At 36.3% G+C, this 26,438-nt stretch overlaps 1 protein-coding gene across 1 annotated transcript in view; it reads right to left on the bottom strand.

The window, feature by feature from the left end:
• Nucleotides 1-7,602: 7,602 nt before the first annotated feature.
• Nucleotides 7,603-26,438, bottom strand: part of ITGA1 (integrin subunit alpha 1) — a 166,976-nt gene continuing 148,140 nt past the window's right edge. The window contains exons 22-29 of the mRNA XM_029217228.1: nucleotides 24,176-24,265; nucleotides 22,724-22,826; nucleotides 19,539-19,652; nucleotides 17,630-17,734; nucleotides 17,364-17,468; nucleotides 16,255-16,347; nucleotides 13,982-14,098; nucleotides 7,603-8,843 (exon numbers count right to left, since the gene is read on the bottom strand). Of these exons, the coding sequence (XP_029073061.1) occupies nucleotides 8,799-8,843; nucleotides 13,982-14,098; nucleotides 16,255-16,347; nucleotides 17,364-17,468; nucleotides 17,630-17,734; nucleotides 19,539-19,652; nucleotides 22,724-22,826; nucleotides 24,176-24,265 (772 nt within the window). The 3' untranslated portion in view covers nucleotides 7,603-8,798. The remainder of the gene's footprint in view (nucleotides 8,844-13,981; nucleotides 14,099-16,254; nucleotides 16,348-17,363; nucleotides 17,469-17,629; nucleotides 17,735-19,538; nucleotides 19,653-22,723; nucleotides 22,827-24,175; nucleotides 24,266-26,438) is intronic.

Below are 26,438 nucleotides of genomic sequence, written 5' to 3'. Positions count from 1 at the left end.
TTCTTAGTGAGATTACCTTTCCCATCTTTCCCTATCTACTCCTTGTTCTCTACCCTGTCCCACTGCTGCTTGAAGAAGTAGTTAAAGAAGTAATTATTTGACACTTGGACTATGGAGAATTCTAGTATGTCATGTGTATATGTGTATAATGGTTGTTAACTTGAGAGAATGTGGGAGTAATTTTCCTCCCTGTTGTCAACTCCAGAATAAGGGAAAGACGTTGATGGCTATCACCCTTTTAATGTGAAAGAAAAATTAAGAAATGTAATGTTAAAATTTTTTAAAGTACAGGGAACCATATTCTCTGCGATTTCAAGTATGTCAAAATAGAAATATGGAAAAAATAAACATGTTTGCTCAGAAACAAGACAACTTAATGTTAGTAATTTCTGGTGCTGGTGTAATGACTGTTTTACAATCATTTTTCTGAATTCCAAACTTTTTACAATGTGAATATATTCCCTTTAACCCTAAATGATTTTTTTCTGACCTAAAAATTGATATTTATTTAAAAACAATTCAAATAATATAGCTATTCTAAAGAAGAAAACAGAAATCACCTCCATCCCTTTTAATGTTCACTTGTATTTGGTGAACATTGTTACTGAAATCTGTTTATGATTATCACGTTAATTTTATAATCAGACATCACGAAGGGAAAGAAAAGCAAATATTGTGTCTATGCTCCAGACTTATAAGTAATAAATTTCTATATATGTCATTTATTTTACAGAGAATATATCCAGATTCTTTCTAGTACCTGCACTGCATTTTCCTCCTGGGCAAATGGTGAAATGGGAGAATTACTTACCTCACAGTAAGAGAGAAAAGACAGCACACTGGGGCCATGTACTGACACAAATTTAGTACAGGACCTTACAAATAACCTCTTCAAAACTCAGTCTTTGTCTTCCATAAAAATACCTCCCTCACTCACCATAATGCATAGTTGGAAGATAAAACCTTTTACAAGATGAACATGTTGGGACTTCCCTGGTGGTCCAGCGGTTAAGAATCTGCCTTCCAATGCAGGAGATGCAGGTTCGATCCCTGGTCGGGGAACTAAGATCCCACATGCTGCGGGGCAACTAAGCCCGCGTGCTGCAACTACTGAGCCCACATGCCACAACTAGAGTCTGTGTGCCACAAATACAGAGGCCACACACTCTGAAGCCCACGCCACAACTAAAGTGAAGCCCACACGCCGCAATTAAGACCCGACGCAGCCAAAAATAATAAAATAAATAAATATTTAAAAAACCCAGATGAACGTGTTATTACTACTCAAACTTCTTCCTGCATTTTCTTCTAGCCCTTATATATGAAATAACTTTACTTCTTTAAACTATAAGCTGAATAGAGAAAATACCTTTTTTTTTTTTTACTTCTTAGTATTTTTTTGTTTTATACTATGTGGTCCAATCTATTATTGTATAGCAGACAATTTATTAATAAAACATCTCATTAGAAGAAGATATGTAGTAATAATGGATTCTGTGGTTTTTGTCTCAAGTTTGCAAAAGACTAATCACATTGCTATATTGTGTACAGGAAACACCACAGACAGACTTAATTTGCTTTCTGTTTTTTCCCTTTAGAGCATCAAAGTGAAAGCCTACCAAGGAGCTAAAAAAAAAAAAAAAAAAGTTGGTGCATTGGAAGAAATATTAATCTTGGATAAAATTTATGTATTTAAAATCACAGCAGTCACATTCTTCTTTTAAAAAGTCATCTTTTTAAATTTAACATATAAAACAAGATGCTTATTTACCTTGACGTAAAATACACAGCTGATGCACAAGATAAGACAGAATTATACAAAAATACCAAACCTCTGACCTCAAATCAGTATACAGGATGCACCATACATAGGACATTCAAAACACTCTTTTACTCTCTCAGCTATTTCTAATTATATCAACTTAACTCATTGTAATCTGATGACCCATTTCTTTTTTCAAATGGGTTGAAATTAGGCACTTAATAGATTACTAGAATCAACAAATTTCGTGCTTCTTTGTTCTTGAATGCAATAAAAATATTTTCTTCTAACGAGTTGGTCCAATAAAAGTCTTGTAGAAATGCACACACCCTTAAGCTATTCATTTTAATGAGTTTATTCTGAGGTAAATAATAATAATAAAAAAAGCAATGAATATACTTTATGTTAGACCATGCAGAAAAGTTTACTGGAGTGAGTATGATACATGCTTCAGGGCAGTAGTTATTATATGCAGTGTTTTACTTTTTAATAAAATGGACACAATTTTTTATACTGTCTCTTAACAATTTTACAACCTAATAGTAGTAACACACAGTACACCAATCCCCCTTCAGGCTGGTCCTCCTGATAAGGAACGCACAGGGTGGCTCTTGTAACCTGAATAAAGGAAGTGGTGTCTGAATAAAGGCAGTGGTGTCTCTCAATTAAACACTAAGTATTGGGATGCACTGTGTGAAATGCTTCTGGAATGAAGAAGATCTGAGCTGTTGTTACTTCAAATGATTGCTTTTACTTGAGCCAAAGCACGTTAAACTTCAGGAAATTAGCCCTAGTTAATAGACAGGTAAGAATATACTTTTACTCTTATTTAATCAACAGTTTACTTGTGTGAAGTACACGTGTTAGTATTGTAGCCAGGTATGATGTGGGCTAAGGAAGCTTACAGTATTTTTGAGGAGTAATGGTGTGTACATAAAAGATGAATAGCTTCATCCCCTCCCTCTCCCTCTCCCCACATTTTTTTTTCTGTCTCTCAAAATGCAAGATGCCTCGGGGGCATGGCAGGAAGACCGTCACCTGTCATTGGACCTATGATGCTAAGATCTCTCAGAAAGCCACAATTAGTGTGCCGTGTGGTGACTTCCTTCTGCTTGACAATATGTAGCAGAAAGAAACAATTATGATACTCACTTTTCCCCATCCAATCCTCTTTCCGCTTCTTGAAAAACAGGACTGGGGACAGGGACTGTCAGCAGGAGATGGCTGAATCCTGCCTTTCATTCTGTCATTTGGAACATTTCTTTTAAAAGTTTTGTCCCCAATCTCTATGCATAGATCAAACTGAAATAAAAGGTTAAACACCGAGTCTCAGTCTCTTGCAGGAAAGCTCCTGAAATTCCAGACTTAGTCATTTTTCATCAAGATGTGACTTCAAATATGGTAAGATCAAACATAATCACAGTTATGAGTGTCACTGGTATCTGCCTAGTATATTGCCGTGATTTCCATGGTGTGTCAGATAATTAAAGGATTTCCAAGCCTCAATTCACCAGTAAAGAATATCTAGATCTCAAGGCCCTGCAAGGAGTACCAGGCTTAGAATGGCCTTGCCAAGAAGACCCAAATTAAGACCAAACATCCCCACTGTACAGTTGAGAAGAGAAACAGCCAACTGGAAGGCAGAAAGCAGAGAGATCCTGCAAATGGGCCCTGGGTCCTACTGTCCAGTCTTCATGGTATTGAAATTCTCTAGCCTGTAATGGGAGGAAAATGCAAGGAAGTCTTGTGTAAAGTTCTGAACTCATTAGCTATGGGAGAAAGCCTTTAATATATTTTAAAAGGAAAAAAAAAAAAGGCTGATCTCAAAGCAAAGAGTCCAACATTAGAAGTGAGAACTTATCCTTGTATATTTTTCAGTATGGTAAAATTTCAGCACGTGCTTATGTGTGTGTCTGATGTGGGAGGGCTGATCCTGGGATGTAGTGGATTTGGGAGCTTAGGCCATTTACAGCAGCAGAGGATCCATTCTCATCAGTTAGGAACTGGACCTCCTGGGCACCACATGTTGTAGGGGACAATGCACCTGGGGCTGAAGAGCCGGCACATGCTCCTTTACTTTTCCTCAAGGTTGATGGTTAAAGGCTGTTACTTGGAATTGCTAAATTCAAGGTTACATTTTAATATGAGGATCAAAAATACACGTTCACCAGATTACAATGTTAGATTTTAACTCTCTTTTTATCGTTCTACTTAAGATGTTGCACAACAGTGCTCTCATTGAAACGGCAGCCTTTAGCCTTTAGTAATGCACTGCAAAGTTCACTTCCAGTGGCAGTTTCAGAATTTCTGGGTAGGAGGTATTTAGAGACAGCAGTCTGATTGGAAGGGCTGTCTAGTGGATTCACCTGGAAGTTGTGTTTGCATTAAAATGCCTGCTGTTTACAGTTAAATTGGAGATCTTAGTTAGAAAGTAGCATCATTTCCAGGATTTTAAAGCTCTTCTTTACTTTCTTTCTTCTTTTTTTTTTTTTTTGCGGTACGTGGGCCTCTCACTGTTGTGGCCTCTCCCGTTGCGGAGCACAGGCTCCGGACGCACAGGCTCAGCGGCCACAGCTCACGGGCCCAGCCGCTCCGCGGCATGTGGGATCTTCCCGGACCGGGGCACGAACCCGTGTCCCCTGCATCGGCAGGCGGACTCCCAACCCCTGCGCCACCAGGGAAGCCCATCATGCTTTAGATTATAATTTCCATGGGTGAGGATGGGGATTGGGGGTGTGCTGATGGAGACCCAACAAAGGGCTAAATCCTGCCAGCTCCCCACTGGAGTAGCTAGCTGCTGACAGTGTCCCAGTAACAGTCTGTAAATTTCTTCAAGCTGTTTCATCTCTTCAAGCCTTTCATTCTGTCCCTATTACATTTACCATACCAACCCTTTAGATTGCCACAGAACGGAGGACTGACATCCTGTGTAAATGATCAAATCACAGAAGCTGGTATTCGTAGCAAACAGAGCACACGTTTTAAAAAGATTTTTCTCTAGTAGTCTTCTTGAAAATCTTCCTTGGGTGAGAAGACTAATCTAATGGAGGGAGACTTGAGAAGTGTTGAAAATCAATGAAGGATACATAGGATACTATTTTTAAAAGGCTGATTTGCCAGAAGCCTCTTTATTTGAACGATACTGTGACTGTACTGGGCACACGGACCATGCTCTGAGCCCGGGTCTTTCTTAGTTTTCTCACTGTTGTGCAAAGCAAGACAGTTAATTCACACAGAGCAGATTACAACATGTTTGACAGAGAAGATATCCTGTAGGAAAGCGCAGTGCATAGACGCTGGCGGGTAGCCTTCACACAGTGCAAGCCGTGGCCCTTCGGGGGGCCGCCTGGAGAGAACATGCCAGCCCTTCTCTCAGCTTCCCCTTCCACCCAGGTTTACTCAAGCACTGCACAACCACCTTTTGCTTTGGTGCAGGTATTTGTTTTCTAATTGAGCCTAGATATTGGTTTTATAAGAGGTAAAATTATAAATTACTCTGGTTGAGTAAACATCAAATTTTGTAAAATATGTCCTCCCACAGCCTCATTTCAAGCACAGTTATGACATAAAAAATATTCAGAGATTAAATTGCCCATGAATCTAGTGCTCGGAGAAAATAATTGAACAAATTGGATCACTGAAGTTCAAACTGGGTCATAGAAATTACAAATATTTACAAAGGATGACCTTTCACAGTATGGCTGCAGGGCTCTGGATTCTGAGAGAAAGTGAAACAGCTTCTTTGTGGTTGTGTAGTTCTGATTTTCAGTGTCACCCTTTATATATATATATATATAGTGCTTTCAACTCCTTTTCCTGCAAGTTCGTATCATTTTATTAACATTAAAGGAAGACTCTAATTTTAGAAATTGAAATTGAAGAATGGGAAACTATGTAGCACTTTGCTGGGTTTGAGATCAACGTTTTAAGAATAATTTGAAATGTGATTGTATTGTGCATGTTTGTGTGTGTGTATATATATATATTCATGTTACATTTCTGTTTATCTATCATCTACACCTATCTATCTATCTATCATCTATATTGATCTATCCATCTATCATCTATATCTATCTATCATCTGTCATCTATCTATCATTTGTCATCTATCTATCTTCTATCTATCATTGTCATCTAATCTATCTCAATGGTGCACTGAAGTTAGCTCATACTGGTTCTTGAGAACTGACAAATACATTTTCAGGAATTCTGCAAGCTGGTTAGGGCTATGTTGGTAGCTTGAAAATGGCCGTGACAAAACTATTTAGACCATGAAAACTGGTAAATGACACAAATCAGGGATATTTTTTCCTCCTGGAGAGCCAGTTGTTCAATAATTTACCAATATACCATTGTAGGCTTGGTATGGAAAGGGACTTCATGCATAGTTCAGTCCACAGTGGAAGAAATAATTAAGTTAAAAAAATACCAAAGTTAAAAGAAGAAACTATTTTGCAATTTAATTTAATGAATAAGCTCATAAATTGTCTTAAATATCACTTTTCTTATTAAATGTTTTAAAATAAAATAATAGAGTTTAGTACATTTCTTAATCATTGTCTCTGTTTTAGGATATCTGTACAAAGCTAATTTGGGACATCTGTTGACTTATTAATTTAGTCAAAATAATAATTATACATTTATGATTTTTAGATAGTTGCATAAATGTATGCTACAGTTAAATATTAATGAAAGTGAAAACTATATGCAAAGTGGATGAATCAAACTTTTCTTGTGGTGTAGCTTTTGTGTGTTTATTTCTTGTAAACTCTGTTATTTGGTGTTGAGGTATTTTTCCTCCAATTTGTGTCCATGCATGCATGTGTGTGTGTGTGCATGTGTGTTTATACACACACACGCACATATGCACAGACACATACATACATAAACCTCAACAAATCACCATATTAAGGAAATAGGATATCTGGCTCATTTAATATTCTACTTAAAAAACAGGAATGAATTATGTTAAAAACTGTGCTGAGCTTATAAGTAGCTATTTGATTTGGCCAAACAGCTCTTACTCTCTTTTCTAAAATGTTAAAAATGCCATCTTTTCTATTTTTCCCCTTTACGTTAACAACATGTTTAGTTGAAATGTGCATACTCCTGGTTCAGTAAATACTTTGCCTAGGAGTCAGAGGACAAGTGTGAATTTTTTAACATTTTATCTATTAGATTTATTTCTAAGAATGTGCTGAGCTTGGATCAGAGCTGCTGAGCAGGTTGTGCACTGGAGTTGTGCACCATGGTGACTGAATATGAGAGACCTGAGTTTTGTTGGGCAAAGAAAGAACAGGTGGAAAGAATGATTTTGGAACCTGGAGATAGATAGCAGGAATGAAGAAAATTCTAAAACTGGACACTTCTGAGCAATCACAGGCCAGGAAGAGGATACCAAATCTCTGGAAAAACTTAGCCTTTCTTCTAGCTACTGATGACCTCAGCACTCCCCAGGTGCATGCCTTTGACCATCAGGATCTCAGATGTAGATGTAGAGAGCCATGAGGTAGGCTGCCTCTGAGTACACAGATAATTCCCTGGAAATTAGTTTTTAAAAATTAAATGTATGGCATTTAATTTCTCCATTGATTTGCTGCTTTTTGAGAAAAGTAGAGCCCAGGACTTTCCAGATAAGTACAGGTTCTGATCTTGTGATGGTCAATCAGGTGGAGAGATAGAGTTGCAGAAGTATCAGAAAATTTTACAGCCGTAGTTCACATGTACATTCATTCATTGTTTTTTCCCTAAGAAATGGAACAACCTAGGAGCTTATGCTACAGTAGAGTCCGATGCACCACGGTGATTACTTCAAGAACAAAGAAGCTCATACAAAGGTGTGATGTCTTTCTGTTGGTGCGAGGTTTCAAACTTGAAATTCTTTAAAATACATTTCCGGAGGTCCATTTAAACATTCATATGCCACACTCAAAAAGCAGTGGCTTTTTGGTAAAATGCAATACTGAAATGGAATACTGCTTTTTCATAAAAAGAAGAACCGCGTTTGGAAAATTAAATATCTTTTAAAATATTAAAAATAAACATACTCTCACAGCTTGAGGGTTTGAATGAACCATGTACCAAGGAGTTGAGACAATTGCTACTTTGGGTTACATCCTGGGACCCCCTCACGTTCAAAAGATGACCAGCATTTCTGCGGCATCCATCTACATTGTCAGTTCCATTCAGAAACCATTTTAGCATATCCCACACACAACGTGACTTTTCATGACAAATCACTGTTATGCCACATAAAACTGCTGTGCTTTTTCAGTATAAAAGAGTTTTGAGTTTTAGAGTTCAATACCAAAACTAGGCGTGTTCTGTAAAAGCTTAAATTAATCCATTCAGTGCACTTGCTTTTAAACAAGTCTATCTTGATTTTCTATCCTAGATAGAATTTCAGCTCAATTGTACTATTTCTCAAACACTTTGGAAAGAAAACTTTCCCAGTACAGAACCCAACACAAAGATGCTGAATATATTCTCTGTGATTTAATTCTATTTTCAGTCCATATTGTATATAGACTCCACCTGGGAAATTTTTCTCATTTAAATGGGGGGAAGTGATCTTTTTCAGGTAAAATTCCTTTCTTGACATTTACAAATATTGACCATCATGCTGAATATCCATCAGGAATCAATGGAAAAAGCTTAATTTATATTATTTTGAAAGTAAATGTTTCAGTGATCATAAAAATCTTTTTATGTATTCCTTAAATACTTGGAATGGTGATTTAATATATAAACATATTTGTACAGGTTATTTTTCATCTTCAAAACACTTTGTAATTTTGCTTAAATACTCAACAAAAATGAGTAATTATTTAAAAATATTTTTCAACATTTTATAAAATAAAGCTTTAATGTATTGTTTTTGGATCTTGCTTGATCTGTCATTTTCTAAGTGATTAATCCCTGATGGATTACGTAGAGTTATGTGACTATGTCTTTAATTGTATTTATAAATTTCTTGTCACATATTTGAGGCAAACCTGAGGATAGATCATTGAATAATTATTTCTTCTAAAATATTTCATTTCTCCATTTTCTTCTTCAGTGGTCTTTTGAAGAATCCAATCTGTTGAGAAAATACCAAACATAATACAATTAGTTATTTGAATTTAGGTAATAAATACTAATCTCAGATAAAATTTAGTTTAGTAAAATGTTAGCAATTGTGGGCATACAAATAATATAATCAAGAGGTATTTTTTTCATTGATCTATTAAGTAATACTGAATGTCAAGAAATGTCATTTATCAAATTGCTATTTCATTTCTAACTTTTTTGTATTAAATATATCATGTCTCCTAGTAAAAACTAGTATATGTAGCAAACTAACTTAAAGGGTTTTGGAAAAATATTTTGGGAGACATACAAACTGCAGTTAGCTGGCACTGTCTCTACTTTGCCATCACCTTTCTTTTTCAGGGATGTGGCAGAGAAATTTCCATCAAGTAACTGATGGTCATAAATTGAGATAATTATTGCTGATGGTGAATCTCGTAGGTACACTATGGCTAAGGGATTGGGGAGGATTTCTGAGTTGTTTGGATTAACTTTAAATGTGTTAGCACATCTGTCTATATAGGCTTGACATAAAGAGTCTCTTGAAAACACCCTGTATCATTTGGATATGAAAATGAAGTCACTGAACATATGAAATATTTGACATAGTGGCGAATGTGGGTCCCTTTTCACTATGCTTTGTGATATGGGGCATCATAAAAATTACAAGTGCTTTATTATTTCCAATTAAAGAGTTTAATAAAAATAAGGATAGGAGCTAGAAGGTACCTTTGCAATATTCTAATCTAAAATGGATATTTAAAAAAAAGAAATTTAAAAAAGGGTCCTAGAGAAGTATTCTCTTTTTAAATCTGTGTTTGTTTGTTTTTTTAATTTGAGAGTGGATTATAATAGTTCAAGCAAAGACAGTGAGTTAATTCTTTGAAAGTGCGGTACTTTCATGTCATTTTAATCATGAAGTTAGGGTAAATTATGCAAGGGAAGTATATATTAAAAAATAATTATATTGAACAATTGAGGGCTTTGAGGGCATAAATGGTCAAACATATGCAGTTTTAAATTAGAGAAATTTTACTCAGGGCTTTATGTCTTTCTCCATGCCAGAATCTAGTTGGTGGTAGACGTCACAGAAAAGGTGACAACAGAACAAATGAACATGAAGAAACAATAAATGTGTCTTCCTTAGAATGCCAGTTCTCCTGCATGTATCAGGCCTTTTCCTTTGAGCCAACTATAAAAGTTCTGGATTCACAAACCATTAAGCCCTTTAACTTGTACCTGCATGTTCTGAAAATAAATCAGACAAGCCTTTTACAAAAGCAAGTGGTGAATCACGACTTTTCTCTTTCCTGCCTCGCCCAGTTCCTGACCTTTTCTTCTTCTTCCTCAAGTCTTTTTGCTTCTTTTCAACCTTCCTTTCCTTTCACATGTTAAATGCTTTATTTTAAAGCTTAACTTCTGTTATCTGAACTTTTCCACCCAACTGATTCTATTAACATTGGGTTTTCAGTGGAAGTTGGGTGATTAGAGTGGAGATTAGGAAAATACAGTTTATAGCTTCAAACTGAACAGGGCCAATACCAGCCAACATTTGCAACAAGTTAAGTTTGTTTTGAGCACCCAGACTTTCTTGGTAGCTTTCTCTTTCCTTCTTTTTCTTTTTGTATTTACTTAGTGATCTTATTCGTGTCCCCCTAGTTCAAAACCCTGTGGCAAAGGTCTGATTAAACAGTCCTTGGCAGAAATACACGCTCAATGACTTTAATATAGAATAAATGTTGAATGAAACATTTATATTAACATATAAAAGACTAATAGGTGGCAGTGCTATTCCCCATCCACACTCCCTAAGGATATGCATATTGCATGAGGAACAAAGCTTTGGGATTAGTAAATAAATCATCAAGGGTGGATCAGACATCAGTATGAGATCAAGTAAAGAGAGGAACGATCTGATTTCTCAGGGATCCTCTGTGGACCGAGTCTCATTCTATCCTATTGGCTATATTAACTTGACTGGGCATCTCCCTTAGTGTGTGGTACCATATTTCAGGACATGTTTCCCAACCTATTTAAACCTGTGTCCTCTACAAGCCTTCTCCCTTCAACATCAAGTATATTAAGCCTACTAAGATTGTGTCAAGCTTTAATCACTGCTATGCATGCTATGAAGGTAAAGCTATAAAGACTGTGCCTTTTGAAATGGAATTCCAGCTCTAGGAGGAACCTTTAGCCTGTTCCCTGCACAAAGTCTCAGACTGAGAATTTTGATGAACTTCCAGACTGGTGGGATTTGGAAGAAGAAGGAAGAAAGGATAGTCCCTGAGGTTCCTGCTCCATATCTAGTTAGTCTAAAAAGATGCCTGGGGGGCTTCCCTGGTGGTGCAGTGGTTGAGAGTCCGCCTGCCGATGCAGGGAACATGGGTTCGTACCCCGGTCCAGGAAGATCCCACATGCCGTGGAGCGGCTGGGCCCGTGAGCCATGGCCACTGAGCCTGCGCGTCCAGAGCCTGTGCTCCGCAACGGGAGAGGCCACAACAGTGAGAGGCCTGCATAACGCAAAAAAAAAAAAAAAAAAAAGAAAAAATGCCTGGGGATGAGAGTAGCTCTTCTGAGCCTACCACAGACCAAATTCTTCAGGGAGGTTGGAGCAGCAGGAGGGCCAATTAATCTTTTCAGTATAATGGAGCTGCTGAAAGTCTGAATCCAACTGGGGGTTCTCACTACAGTACCAAATATTTTTATACATTTCAGAGAGTTTATGACCCTCTTAAACAAAACCCAATTCCTGGAGCTCCAGAGTGAAGAGCCTTGCCTCATAGCCTGCAGTGGTGGGACATATTGGATAAGGGGTGGGCTTTGCAGATAGAGCATTGCTTGAACCCAGTCCCTTACTAGCTGGTAACTCTTGGGAGAGTTACTCTCTGTTTGCTTCAGTGTCCCCAAGGGTAAAATGTAGTTAAAATACTTAGTTGAAGAGGTTGTAAGGAAAACAGAGTGAATAGAAGCAAGAGAGAACACAGAGTGAGGAGGGGGGGCTAATAGTGTTGACACAAAAGTGAAATGCCCAGATTCAGATCTTTACTTTGAAACTGACAAACCATGTGGCCTTGGGAAACATATTTAACTTTTCTATTACTCAGCTTCCCCACTTACAAAATGAGGTGCATAATAGTGTCTTTCTCATAGGGTTGACGTTAGTATTTAAGTGGAAAAGCTTAAAACAGTTCCTGGTATATAGTAAACACTCAGTAAGTGCTAGTTCTCCTCCCTTCTACTGTGGAATCACCGTTCTCATTGCTGGAGCTCCCACTGATGTGGCTGCTGAACTAACTATACCTACTGGTCAGGACAGGCCAAAGGCTGTTAAATGGTCTTTCTTTGGACTTAAAAAGAAGATCTAAGAAGCAATCAGAATGTGTCATCAAAACATCTCCTGGGGCTTCCCTGGTGGCACAGTGGTTGAGAGTCTGCCTGCCGATGCAGGGGACACGGGTTCGTGCCCCGGTCCAGGAAGATCCCACATGCCGCGGAGCGGCTGGGCCCGTGAGCCATGGCCGCTGAGCCTGCGCGTCCGGAGCCTGTGCTCCACAACGGGAGAGGCCACAACAGTGAGAGGCCCGCGTACCACAAAAAAAAAAAACAAAAAAAAACCAAAACATCTCCTGGATGGAAGAATGTGTTTGTTTTTATACTTATGCTTTTTCAGACTGATGACCGAAAAACAGGGGGCTGAAACTTATTTGTTAGTTTTAAAAAGAGGTATACAACTAGAGAGACTATCCAAATAGCTCTGGCTTTCCTCTTCTCTTGGCAGCGGTGTCCTAAAACTATACGAGCAAGTGCTGTGCTTAGAAGACCATACTGAAAGAAACCAACAGTAAAATCTTCTATTACAGGTGTATATGAACAAAGAAACCACATTCTGCATTTCAAGCACAACCTTGACACCACCAAGCCGGGCCTTGGGTACCACAGTGTGGCAAAGCCAGGTATTACAGACAGAGCACGGATACCCTGTAAAGTAGGAGGAAGAGCTGGAGGTTTGAGAGGGTGGAGAATTCTGTCCTGGAGACTTTGCTGGAGAAAAGCAATGGATTCTATTTACTGAACTAAATGCTCCTGATATACATGGCTTTGTTCATCTTCTCTGAGAGTAACCCCCCCAAAGAGGAAGTTAAGTCATTATAACTAATGTTAGTCAGAATGGGTAGGAACAGTTGGTAATTTGGTGGGAGAGAAATTTGTTATTTAAACTATTTGATTAAAAGATAATTCTGTTGCTCAGGCATCAGAAAAATGAATATGTAACTGCAATCTGTAGTTTTAACATAGCTTAGCTTTTAAACAAGATGATAAGTAAAATATAGGGTGATATATGGTAGAATAAATGCCAATTTGATATTTAACTAGAAAAATATTAAATTCAACTTTTTATGAGATTTTATGCTCTATTAAATTTATCCTAAAAGCTATCATTTCAGTTCTGCTTAATTTGGAAAAGATACAGCTAAGTGTTTGAAAAATTTTGCACATCTCAGTTTAAGCAAAATGTCTATGTAAATATAGAGATTGACCCGACAGAAAATAGATGATTACTCAGTTTTACAGGAGGATTTGAAACAGGAGTCTATGCAACTATAAGATTTCCATTTCATCGACTAATTGAATAAATCTTTCATTTCTCACTCAGGCATGCAACTATTGTATAAAATGTGGTATTTTTATATAGTAAAGAAGCATATACTTTTTAAGATACACAGAGATATGTGATTAGGATAGGGCTTATCTTAACCATAATTCTGCTGCTATATATTCTTAAATTGACATAGGAATTCATTCTTCCTTTTTCTATAGAAGAGAGTTTTCATTCTTCTCTGTTTATAAAAGTAATGCATACTTAATTTAAAATTTCCAGTGTTATAGACAAAAGAAGATCCCCTATAATCCTAACCTCTAGAGAGATCTTCCATAACTTTTGGATATGTCTAGCTTTTTTCTTGTACAAAAATGGGATCAAGTTGTGCACAATGTATGAGATATGCATTTTTCTTTTTAATTTTGTCTTGGTTATCATTTCAATTGCTGTGTGATACTATATTTCACAGCATGGATAAATCACAATTTGTTTCACCAATATGCTGTTGACAATTGAAGTAGAAAAGTCAAAGGAACTTTGGTTCTTACCTTCCACAGTGCTAATATGAGCAGCATTAATAGCAATAATCCAGCAAAAGCACTCAACAGGATAACCCATAACGGCACTCTGCCCGGTAGCCCATCTTTGGATATTTGAATAGCAAGCTGAAAATTATTAAACAAGATTGTTAACATTGATAAACTTCTATTAGAACTCCCAGTACACTGAGTTCTTTCAGGCTATAATTTTCTACCAAACAGTGTACTTAATCTCATTACTACATACAGAGAAAACAATGAGTTCATACTTTAAAATGCCCTTCATCTATTCTAAATCTCTAACCATGTCATATTCATTATTACCAAAACAATTTTATAATTTTATCCTTCAGAAATTTATACATGAAGAGTAAACTATTATGGATCAGAATTCTCAATGGTAGAGGTGAATTTAACTCAAGGAGAACCAACAGTATTATATGTTTTAAAGTAGCCTTCAGTGCATCATCACAATAGCATAAGTTGGGGCTGGAACGTTGTCACAGGTTATTGACATATAAACCTGAGTAGGTCTTCTAATTCTAACTGTAACTTTAATTCTAATTCTAATGTGCTTTATTTTTTGTTTACAAATTGAGGTATAATTTTCATAGAGTAAGATGCACAAATCTCAAATGTACAGATAAATGAATTCATGCATACATCGCCCCAGTGTGTTTTTTAATTATACCACACTATTCCAGTTGACATACTCTTAGCATCTTTAAATTAGGTCTTAACTGAAGTAAATCTTGAAGGAGACAGCTTTTAGAGTTCCAGCTACTCAAGCTCTCTCAGTGTGGCACCCAAACCTCAATGAAACTTGTCTGCCCTGCATCCCATCCCTTAGGTTTCTGAGAAAAAAAACTAAGTCAGGGTAGCTATCAATGACCAATAATAGCTCAATGTTCTGCCTCTCCGTTTAATGGGGAACATCTCAATTCCTTAACCTAGAGGGGAAGAGTAGGGGTTAAAAAAAAAGAAACTAACAGGGGAGATATTTTCATACAGTGGATATTGATCCAAACCCCTCAAATGGCTCCGGGTAGGTCACTGCTCATGCATCTGGAAGACAGAGCTGGCAGGAGTATAGATGTACAGAGAATCAGACCTTTGAAGATAGACTTTAAACACATCTAAAACATTTCCTTGAACTTAGAGGTACAGAAAGGGAAATCTGGATGGGATCAGTGACTTCCCCAAGATCACAGAACTACAAAATGATCATTTTTAGTGATTTTAACAATTTAAGTATAATTTGTCTTTAGGATAAAATGTAAAATAAAGAGCTCCATGCGGAATTTTTAAACTAACATTTAGAGGAAATAAAGCTAACTGTAATATTTTAACAATGCATATTTAGGAACCAAATATACTCTTTTCCAGTATAATATATACTCATATTTTTTGATGCTTACTGGCGAAATTTTAGCTTCTCTACATGTGGAATAACTTTTCATTTATTGGGTTAAGTGCTCTTTATAAAGTAAGTAAACATTATATCCAGATATTCTATGTATATATTCTTTAAAGGTAAATATTTATCAGAGGTCACTGGAATTATTTAAAATAGGTACTAATTTGAAATAAAAACATTAAAACATCAGGGTTAGGCAGCTTCCAAATAGAATTTTATGACTCATGATATCCACATGAAATATTTAAACTCTCATGATAAAAGGGGAAATTATGCTGAAGTGCTCACATCTATAACAGGTATTCTGGCTTTACTTTATAACAGGATGAGAAAAAAATGCACACCATTTTATTTTTACCCAGGACTCCAGCGTGAATTTGTATTGGGGAATAGTACTTCATTTTTGTTTCAAATTTCCCAATGACTAAATGAAGAAATCTTTTAAAATTTTACATGTATTCCTATACAGTATAAAGACACTTTTTGTAAAGAAATTGTTTTTTCTAGTCTGTTCTTCAGATGTCAACTACATTTTATAATATTGGTTTTTAAGGAGGAAAATTACTAATGCATCATTTGTTATCAAGGTGAGAGTAAAAACATCAATTTACTGTGATAATTATAAGTAATCAAGTTAAACACGGCATGTTAATTGTAAATATCATGGTTTTTCCCAGTTTCTTACCAAGAAGAATGAGACTGAAATCACACTTGAAGTTAATCAAGTGTAATTTGAAGCAGAAAGTGTCTGTCACTTATTGAGAGCAGTGCTAGTCACTGCTTTAGGGACTATAAGCAAATATAAAACATATGTTACAAACAGAGTGAAATGTATAATGTTTTCAAAACTTGGAGTCACACTTACCTCTCTTTTTTGATTGCCAGCACGTAAAACTAGTGATGTATTTTCACTCTGAAGTTCTGCCCCTATAGTAAGATTTAAGCTGGAAAAATGTGCCTGCAAAGCAAACAGGATTTACTACTTTCAATATATTGAGCTAACCACATTGAGAGCTAGTCATGTTTTAGTGCAATTTTTCAAACTGAAATTTTTCTGACAGATTGAAACACTGGTTTAACATCCAGATGGAACTGATGGTGTGAAATGATGACTGTGTACCCACCATTCCTCTCTGCACTCAAATTCTCACTTAGATCCTTGTTATAGAATGGAGAATTTTTCTGAATGACACAGTTTCTGTTCAGATTTATCCTTCGCAAAACAAACTCCAAACCCTGTCCTACTTTCATGTAGCTGGATATGGAATAGCTACTCTCTGGTAATGAGGTTTACACAGGAGCTTGTTTAGGATTAAGCATGAAATTACCAATATTTAACAGTTTGTGACTTATGAAAATAGCAACTTAATATGATTAAATCTAAAAATGGAAATTTCATATAATTAACAAAATACTTCTAATAGAGAAACAAATAATATAAAATACAATGGATTAAGTTTTAAAGAGCTAGTTGTCAGATGGATTTGACTTTATTAGGGGTTAAAAATGTCCTCCAAAATAGATAGGTAGATAGATAGATAGACAGATAGCTGGATAGACAGTCTGATCTAATACAATGAGTCTATAATATATGTTAGCTCTACTCTTTGTTAATGCTGTCAAGGATTGTCTCTCTATAATTCTTTGTCTCTTAACTGAGTTCTAAGGTATTAAGATAAGTGCAAACTTTGCTATTGTATAGGTGTTTATCTCTTGAAGTGTAAAGGAAAGAACAAGAGAGACTAAAAAGAAGCATATACATGAAAGGGGACCTTGGAGATAACTTAGTTACTAACAGACAAGGAAAATGACACCCAAATAGCTGGTTTAGTAGAGTTGGGCTTGGACCACATTTTTCCAGACTTCCAGTCTTGTGTTCTTTCTAGAGAAGCATTCTGCTTTGCTTTTATTAAGTGTTGAACAAATATTTGTTTATATTATTCAATTATTGCAGAGAACTATACAATCACTTACTTTTATAAAAGTTGGTTTCCATAAGATAAGTGAAACATTCACTTGGCTCATGTCAGAAGGAATCAGATTACACGTGATGGTGGCAAATTTACATGCACTGCAGTCCTGTTTAAATGCCCAGAGGTATAAATTAGTATTCCTGCCTTTTGATAAAAGATAGTATATTAAAATATTCTACAACATAGTTATTTTTAGGTTGGTATTGAATTTATTCACTTGGAAAGCACGAGGTAAAATTAGTACTTGTCTTGGTAATTTGAATTTACCAGAATGGCGCCTCGTTTGATATCTTCAGATTTGGATATTATCATTTTCTTCCCAGAGTTGATACCAAAAGGATCCTGGAGGCTACTGGGTCTGCAGTTGACATTCTAAGAAATAAAAATATGTCTTTTATCAGACAACATCTGATGTCAGAGGGAAAAATGACTTGGTGCAATAATGTGAAGAATCTGTGAATGATAGCCATTGCCATACCTGAAAGATCCATCTTCATAAGTGTGCAATATGGAAGAAGCTATTCTGCACCAGCCATATACATATACTATCCCCCACCCCCGATAATAATTATTGTTACCATTTTCAATTGTAATAGATAGCAGTGAGGTTGTTATGGAAAAGGAAGGATGCTAGTAGAACTTACTATTACATAAGTAATACATTCATTAATTTTTTTTCATCAAACATTAGTTTGTAGAGTCCCATAAAATATATAGAGAAAAAAATTTAATTCTACTGAGGAAAAAAAAAAAAAGGTTAGCATCTGTTAGTCAATATGTTGGCTCATATAATGGTTTATAAAATAAACAAACCAAAAAATCCAGAGAGGGACTTTTGTCTGTAGTTATGTATTCATCCAATAATATTTTTGAAGTCCCTATACACCAGGGTAAGACACAGTGTGTGTGGGAGGGAGATGTAAGAAAGTGGCCCTATCGATGTTAAAATGCCATGTTTATAAGTTCACTGATTCTTGGATGGTTTTTCTAGACTTAATCTAGTAAACCTTTTGCTTCCCTAGGACTCTCTACATCCTTGATAAAAGGTAATAAGGATGAAGGTTCATAAGTAGTAGGATAAGTATAATTTTATTCTTTCTAGGTTCCCACAAACTTACTTTTTCAGATTAGAGGTAAATGCTAGAGGTTTATGTTCTCCTTGCCTTTAGGAAAACATTTAAATATTACAAGTTAACCACCACTGTTGCTATTTCTTGATTTCTGAGAATACCTTAACTTAAAATCTCTGCAAAGAAGAGAATGTCAAATGCTGAAATAATGCATACATTAATTCAATACTTATTGTGATTTTCTATGCTTTAGATACCTAAACCATAAAAATAAACTACCATATCGACCCATTCAATGCTATAGGTACAAAGCGGGCATGATATTGCTAACTCTTGGGATGAGTAAGTAGTATTGTACCGTTTTGGGTGCAGCTGTGTGTGTGCTTAGCAGTGAATAAGTCTTTTTATAGGGTGGTTTGATCACTTCAAGCAAATTAAAGGTGCAACAAACTCTTCAGGCATAAGTCAACAACTTGTTATCTAAAATCTGCTCCAGTGGATTGAATAGTGAGCCCCAAAAGATATGCCCAAGTCCTAATACCTGAAACCCGTGAATATTACCTTACTGGAAAATAGGGCCCTTTGCCGATATAACTAAATTAAGAATTTCCAGATGAGATCATTCTAAATTTAGGGCAGGCTCTATAGCCACTGAAGGGTGTGCTTTAAGAGACAGAAAAGGAGAAGACACTGAAACACAGGAAAGATGGCCCTGTGAAGACAGAGATTGGAGTTATGCTGCCACAAGCCACCAGACGTTAGGAGAGAGGCATGGAACAAAGGGTCCCTCAGAGCCTCCAGAGGGAACCAACATTGTTGACACCTTAATTTTAGACTCTGGCCTTCAGAACTGTGAGAGAATAAATTTCTGTTGTTTTCAGCCACCCTGTTTTGGGTAATTTGTTACCACAGCAGCGGTAAGGAACTAATGCCTCTACTAAATAACTAGTGGAAGTCATTATTATTATTACTAGTAGTAGTATAATTTTCTAAATGCCTCTCCATGTTACTTTGATAAAATCTATTTATCACAGAGAATAAAAGGCTTTAGATACAAACTGAAGAAGATAACATAATGACATAACTCCGAGGCACACATGACTTACCTCAGAAGATGACCACCCACTTGAGTACAGTACAGGAAAACCATCTGATGTCATGTTGGGGAATGAAATTGACAGCTTAAGTTCTGGCATTGGAAAATGCCCACTTTTTCTAATCTACAGGGGAAAAAAAGAAATGTAATCCTTTCTTCCTCTTTCAACAGCAGTTTTTCTATCTTACATAGGATTTTGGTTCTTAATTGATGAATTAAGGTATGAAATATTTTGAAAGCCAAAATGAATGCAGAGGGTTTATGGCACTGTACAGAGAATTGGCATAATTAAACAAGCAAAAAATAAAGATGTTTCATGGTCAGTGGTCATATGCATCAGCTAACATCATTTATTGGTCCTTCACCTTCCCAAAATGAGTTAATTTTTTTTTAGTCAATTTACCATGCTCATTGTACTTTTCAATACACCAGTCTTTTTGGGGGTGGAAAGGAGGGAGAACACTTACCTGATTCACTCAGAACAGGTGAGCATATTTTTGTTTGCCTCAACCCAGCTTGCTATAATTCTCTGAGCCCACAAAGTCATTTCTCACCCCAGCTAGATGGTATCTGCCACAACGGTACAGGCAAACCAGACAGCCATCTGCTTCCCTTCACAATCCTGTCCCCAGCTAGGGTTGTTGTGTCCCTGGCTGTTGGTAATCCAGTCCGATAAGAGTCAGACTGACTCTCATTTCAATCCCCATCTCTTTTATCCACTAACCTAAAATTATCACTTCACATCACATCCTGCCATCAATGGCGATGAAGTGCATAGGGGAGGAAGTCTGGGTGGGATGAAGTTCAGCAGGAAGCTGGACTCACTGTCCAGAAGTCCTCGCCTGCTTAGGAGAAGTGCATTGAACTGGGCCAACCAGGTGCAATCCCCACCCCCTCTTCTCCAGGTCCTCAGCCGTCTCCTTGGCCCTTCTGCGCTGAATTCTTAGGCGAGCAGGGTGCTCCTTAATCTACAGAGACAGATGCCAGGAAGTCCAACTGACCTCCCTACCTGAGCCTTCTAGACTGAGAGCTATTCAGATCTGGAGCTGTTTTCTGTGGTTGCTGAAGATTAAATGCAACCCTTAACCCTGGAATTCTGGAGATTCCTGACCACCTGTGCCTGGTCTCTTAACCATGCTCCCTGACTCTTATCTTCTAATTGTAATATGCCCTGGGCTTGCCTGGCATGGCCTCCCAGTCTAATTCCAATTGTTTTTCAATATTTAGTCAGAAATTGGGTAATCTGTAATGCACACTTATTCTTTCTGATTAAAAACAATGTTCCTTATAGATACATTGGAAAATATTGAAAAACAGTAAGTTTCCTACAATTCTATATTGGTAACATTTTAGTGCACAAATTACCTTTTATATTTGCATATTATGTATCTTATAAAGTTTGTATCATATAAAATATGAAATTTGGTGTCCCATTTGTAAAATTTATTATGTCATGGCATCTTCCCATAAATTTAGAGACTCTTTGAGAATATGATGTTTATTAGCTGCTTAATGACAACCACAACATCAATATTTATTGTTGACTGTTCCAGACACTGCTAATTTTCTCACTTGCATTATTCCCTTTAATCCTGTTAACAGCCCTATGAGGTAGATTCTCTTATTATCCCTGTTTTATCTATGAGGAAATAAGGTTAGAATGAGAATAAAGACTTCCAAGGTCACTGAGCTGGTAGAGAGCAGAATTAGGTCTTTTTCAACTCCAAAAGGTGCCCTCTCAACCATTATAATAGCTGTCTCCCCATGCCCAGGTTTTAATTTTTAAACTAATATAAATAATATTGTTAAGAGTATCTCTGGGTATAAATCTGTTTATCCCACCAATAATTTCCTATGGGAACTTTCTAGCAGTAGAGTTACTGGGTCTCACCTAAAAAATGTTTTTTTTTTTTTTTTTTTTAATTCCATTACTCCAATTTTAGATTTTACCCTGGCAAAGTAATCAGAGATACAAAAGATTTATGCTCAGGGATATTCTTAACAATATTATTTATATAGATATTATTTATAATAGTTTGAGCGTACCTGTTTCAAGTCTGGACCCTAAAAAGTGACAATTCATGAGGTTCTACAACATTCAAAGTCTTTCTCTCCCTTCCTGCCTTTCTTCTTTCCTTCCTGCCTTCCTTTTTTTCTTTCCTTCCTTTCTTCCTTGTTTGCTTAATTCTCTAATCCAGGAAAAGCAAATGGGACTTGAAAAACTGGGTAGCCTACATTTCAAAAATCTACCCCAGTAGTAGAGTGACTGGCATTCATACTAACTTCCTGAGTATAAGTTGCACAGGCATTTCAGCAAAGGGCACAAATAAAAACAATGAAATGTTCTTGAGAGTATTCATTTATTTCCACTTTGTAAGAGAATTCCCTTTTTTCATCGTTGCCAATTCCCAAAGAGATTGAGACCATCTTCACCTCTAATAATGCTGTATTATTTCATACTTTTGAATACAGTTTTAAATCCATCGTTTGAATTGGACTCTCTTTTACTTGCATAATATTAACTTGAGTCTGTGTCTGTAAGTAGGCAGTACCTAAAATGACAGCCTGGCTCAGCTCCATAATTACTTATTATAATGGTTAGGAAAAGTCTGTTATGAAGAGTTCAAAATTAGAAATATAATTTCTATTTAGAAATGATAGAAATATCATTAATAGAAATATCAAAAATAGAAAATATCATTTAAGGAGTCGATAGTAGGAATACCAGTAAGTTATGGTATAATACATACGAAAGGTAGCAAGGAGCAGAATAAGATACAAATTTATTTGTTGAGTAGGGAAATTATTACCAAGACAATCTGAAATAATCAATTTCTGAAATAGTCATGTTATTTTTTAAAAAGTGCTTTTCTCAGTTATACTAAAAAATGCAAATAAAGTCTACATGTTTATAGGTAGTGTCTACTTGGTTCCCTATTTTTTCTAGGAATTTATGATAATTAATTGTGTCATAAGGAAATTAGGGACTTGAGTCTTTAAAGTAGCTTAAAAGTATAATTATCATCAATTTCAATAAAATTATTTTAAATTAGTGAAATTATAAAGAAAAATATGCTAGAACATAGAGATTAACTGTTGAACAAACATGTCTGTATGTGTCTGTTAATACTTTTATTTAACTTATAAGCTTACAAATAACTCTTTTACAATACTAATTTAGAGGTAATTTCTTACCAAGTAGAAGATATTAATTTCATTTCCAATGTCCTCAGTAGAACTAATAATTTCAGGGACTGTCTCGTTGGCCGCAATTGAAATATGGTATTCACTTGCAGAGCTTAAAAGAATTAATTGGAAAAAGAAAAGTAAAACACAACAAAGTTTAACTTTTACTTGACCTCACTTTTTCTTTCTTTATACCAGGTAATTCCACAAAAAATACTTATAGAGATTTCAAATCAAAGGCAAATTCTTTTACCCTGAAATCTAAAGTTAAAACTTTGAGGAGGGTGCGAAAGATTATAATTTAATTCCATAGTTACTGATGCTAAAATATGTACAGTTTTTAAAGTAAAAGTTTCATTGTTACCAAGTGAAAAGTTTTCATTAATTCACTAATATCATATACATTTAGTGAATAATCAGGCTAAAACTTGGTATTTTTAATAGTGCTGAATTTAAATAGATTTAAAAAATGTGTTACCTTTTCACAACTTAAAGTTCTATATTTACTGCTAAATTTAAAAGTTCAGTCTTTTTCATACAACTTCTCCATGTTCTTTGGATGAACTTGGTAGAATGAAATGTAATATAAACATATTTAAAAGCAGTTCTTCAGTTTAGAGAAGACAAATAAGAAATATTTATTAGTTTAAATAAATGAAAAATTCTTGGGAGAAGTCAGTGTACCAAGAGAAGTGGAAGCAGAAAAATAGAAAACAGCCAATAGAATTAAAGGCTAAGAAATAGAAGCACAATCTACATGTATATCATACAATCCTTTCATTTTTGTCATCTGTTACCAGTAAAAGGAAAGTGCCATAGAAAATAAATGAATAATATGACAAGACTCTTAGACTAAACTTGCCACAGATTCTTGTACTTTTTGTACATTGTGCACATGTATCTAGCAAAAGCCTTGAGTCCTGCTTATACAAATTTGCCAACATGTGTGGTGTTTGGATAGATCAGAAGTTCTTAGGAAAAAGGATGGTTTATGAATAATGGGAGAAATAAATAGCTCTTGTCAATGAGCAATAGTTTAATCTTGAATGTCCAGAATGGGCAGGCTAATCAGATCCCATACAATGAGAACAAGAGCCAAGAAATATGCTGGCGACCTCTAAGAACATCGCCTTTTGTGACGGATTTCTGAGTCTTCACCTTGCGTTTCGGAGTTAAGACGGGACTGCTAATGCAATCCAGTATCATTAGCACCTCACAGTTTAGATTATCTGGGATGCTGATTCTCAATTTTTAGAGTGCACCAGAATCACCTGGAGAGTTTAACACAGATTTCTGGCCCCCTCCCACCCCCCTAGAATTTCTGATTCAGTAGGTCTGGGGTGGGGCAGAGAATCTGCCTAATAAGCTCCCAGGTGATTCTGATGCCCTTGGCCAGGGACCACAAGCTGAGATCCACCGGGCTATAGGAAGCATCAACATGAAAGTGCTGTGTTCTCCTACCTGTAAAACTGTAGTCCAACTTCATATTTTACAGGGATGGAAACATTTACTTCATTATCGAAAAGGGCTTCAGGTGGCTCTTCACTGTCACTAGAAAACATACAGCACAGTTGGACAAATCATTAAACCACTGACTATTTATAGACCTTTCTAAGCATTTGAATGAGAAGTTTATTTTGGCAACTAAATAAAGCACACACACAACATGTGTGGGATCCTTGATTTTTTAAAAATTTCAATGTGGAGAGGGAGATCAGAGATGGGTATTTTTAAAAGATGTCGAGGTGATTCTGAAGTGCAGCGAGGGTTGAAAACCACCCTGATTTAGTATGAGGTTTCTCAAACTTCTATGAGAATAATGATAAGTATCCTTGGGTCAATGGTTAAATACACAGATTTTGGGGCTTCTCTCCTAGAAAAATACAGATTTAGTAGGTCCGAGTTAGGACTCATGAATTTGTGTTTTTTAATACAAATCACACAGGTGATTCTTATTTATCACAGATGAGGCCCTTGTGAAGAGACATGCCTAGGATCACACAGCTGAGAGTAAATCTGAAATTTTTTGTCATTTAATAGTCTTTCTATACCTTGTACTTGATGATTGTATTATTTGTTGAGCCCTTATTCCCCTGATTTTAGTTATCGTTTCAATTATATATTATGTAAATGTATGCATATATTTTATACGTACATATACACACACATATCTCACACTCTTCTGTCTTACAAAAGAGTACATCCAAATAATATAATAGTAACCAACACTGGCTCTGGGGCCAGAGTGCATGAAATTGCTCTTGGACATAGACCCACTTTGGGAAAGTTATTTAATCTCTCTGTGCCTTGGTTTCTTCATCTATAAAATGGGGGGTTTACCATTATATTCTTTTTTTTTTTTGCGGTACGCGGGCCTCTCACTGTTGTGGCCTCTCCTGCTGCGGAGCACAGGCTCCGGACGCGCAGGCCCAGTGGCCATGGCTCACGGGCCCAGCCGCTCCGCGGGAATGTGGTATCCTCCCGGACCGGGGCACGAACCCATGTCCCCTGCATCGGCAGGCGGACTCTCAACCACTGCGCCACCAGGGAAGCCCTACCATTATATTCTTAATAAATGGTGAGTACCAAGTGTAAAATACTTAACATTGTGCCTAGGACATACTCAATAAATATTAGATTTCATTATTATTATCACACACACCTCTCTACCAAGTGACTAAGCACCTAGCATTTTGTCTCACAGAATGGGCAGAGAGTACCCATTAATGGCTTTGCTTATTCCCAAGTGTATCAGCGGCTTGGTATGCATGATGGGGCAGTGAAGGCAGCTCCCTGCCCTGGGCTATAGATGTATGTGTGATTGGGCTTTTGCTGTGAATGGTCCCGTTCCACAATGCAGCTAAGTTAATATTCCAAAGAAACAGCTCTGTATTTATGACTTCACCCCTCAAAAACTTCTCTGGCTCCTCATGGCCTGTTCAACTAAGAAAAGATGCCTCATTTTGAAATTCAATACTTCCTGTAACATGGTAAGATGTACACTCACTGTAACATAGTAAGATGTACACTCCGTGTTTATCTTCCATTACTCCTTTGTGTATTCTCTATATTTGCACTAAAATGGGTCAGCCAATATTCCCCCAAATAGATCTAGTGGTCTACCTTTGAGTTTTTGCTCAAGCTGTAAATTTTGCCTGAAATGTTCCATCTAACTACCGACCAACCTCTCTGAATTGCTACCCACCCTTTAAGGTCCTTCTCAATTATAACCTCCTTGATAAAGCTTTCTTGGATTCTCATTGCCAAGCAGACGTAATTTCACCCTCCATTAAGTCTCTGACACATGGCTTATAATTCTCTAATGAATTTTCCTTGTTCTATCCTGTATTATAATAATTTAAATACTAGTCTCAGTCCCCTACTGTAATATTCACCCCATGAAGAGGTTCATGCCCTTATTTAATTTTATATTCCCTAAGTGACAAATTCAATATTTTGTCCATAATAGATCTCAAATAAATATTTATTGAATTGAACTGAATTGAGCATACAGAATTAACTCATCTATTAATTCATTTTCTCACTTATTCACTACTCACTAATTCATTCATTCTCACTCTACATTTATTTAGTGATTATTAGACTTTTTTTTTTATTGGGGAATAAAATGACAAATGATAAAAGTTTATCTCAAGTTGCTTATGGTCCAGTGGATAGTTATACTTAGAAGAAAGGTAAGCGCTATTTCAATTTCCTTATTAGA

Source organism: Monodon monoceros, unplaced genomic scaffold (assembly GCF_005190385.1).
Source record: "Monodon monoceros isolate NGI ecotype Baffin Bay Population unplaced genomic scaffold, NGI_Narwhal_1 Super_Scaffold_12, whole genome shotgun sequence".
In the NCBI taxonomy this organism is placed as follows: domain Eukaryota; kingdom Metazoa; phylum Chordata; class Mammalia; order Artiodactyla; family Monodontidae; genus Monodon; species Monodon monoceros.
This window is presented reverse-complemented; position numbering and strand designations above follow the sequence as displayed.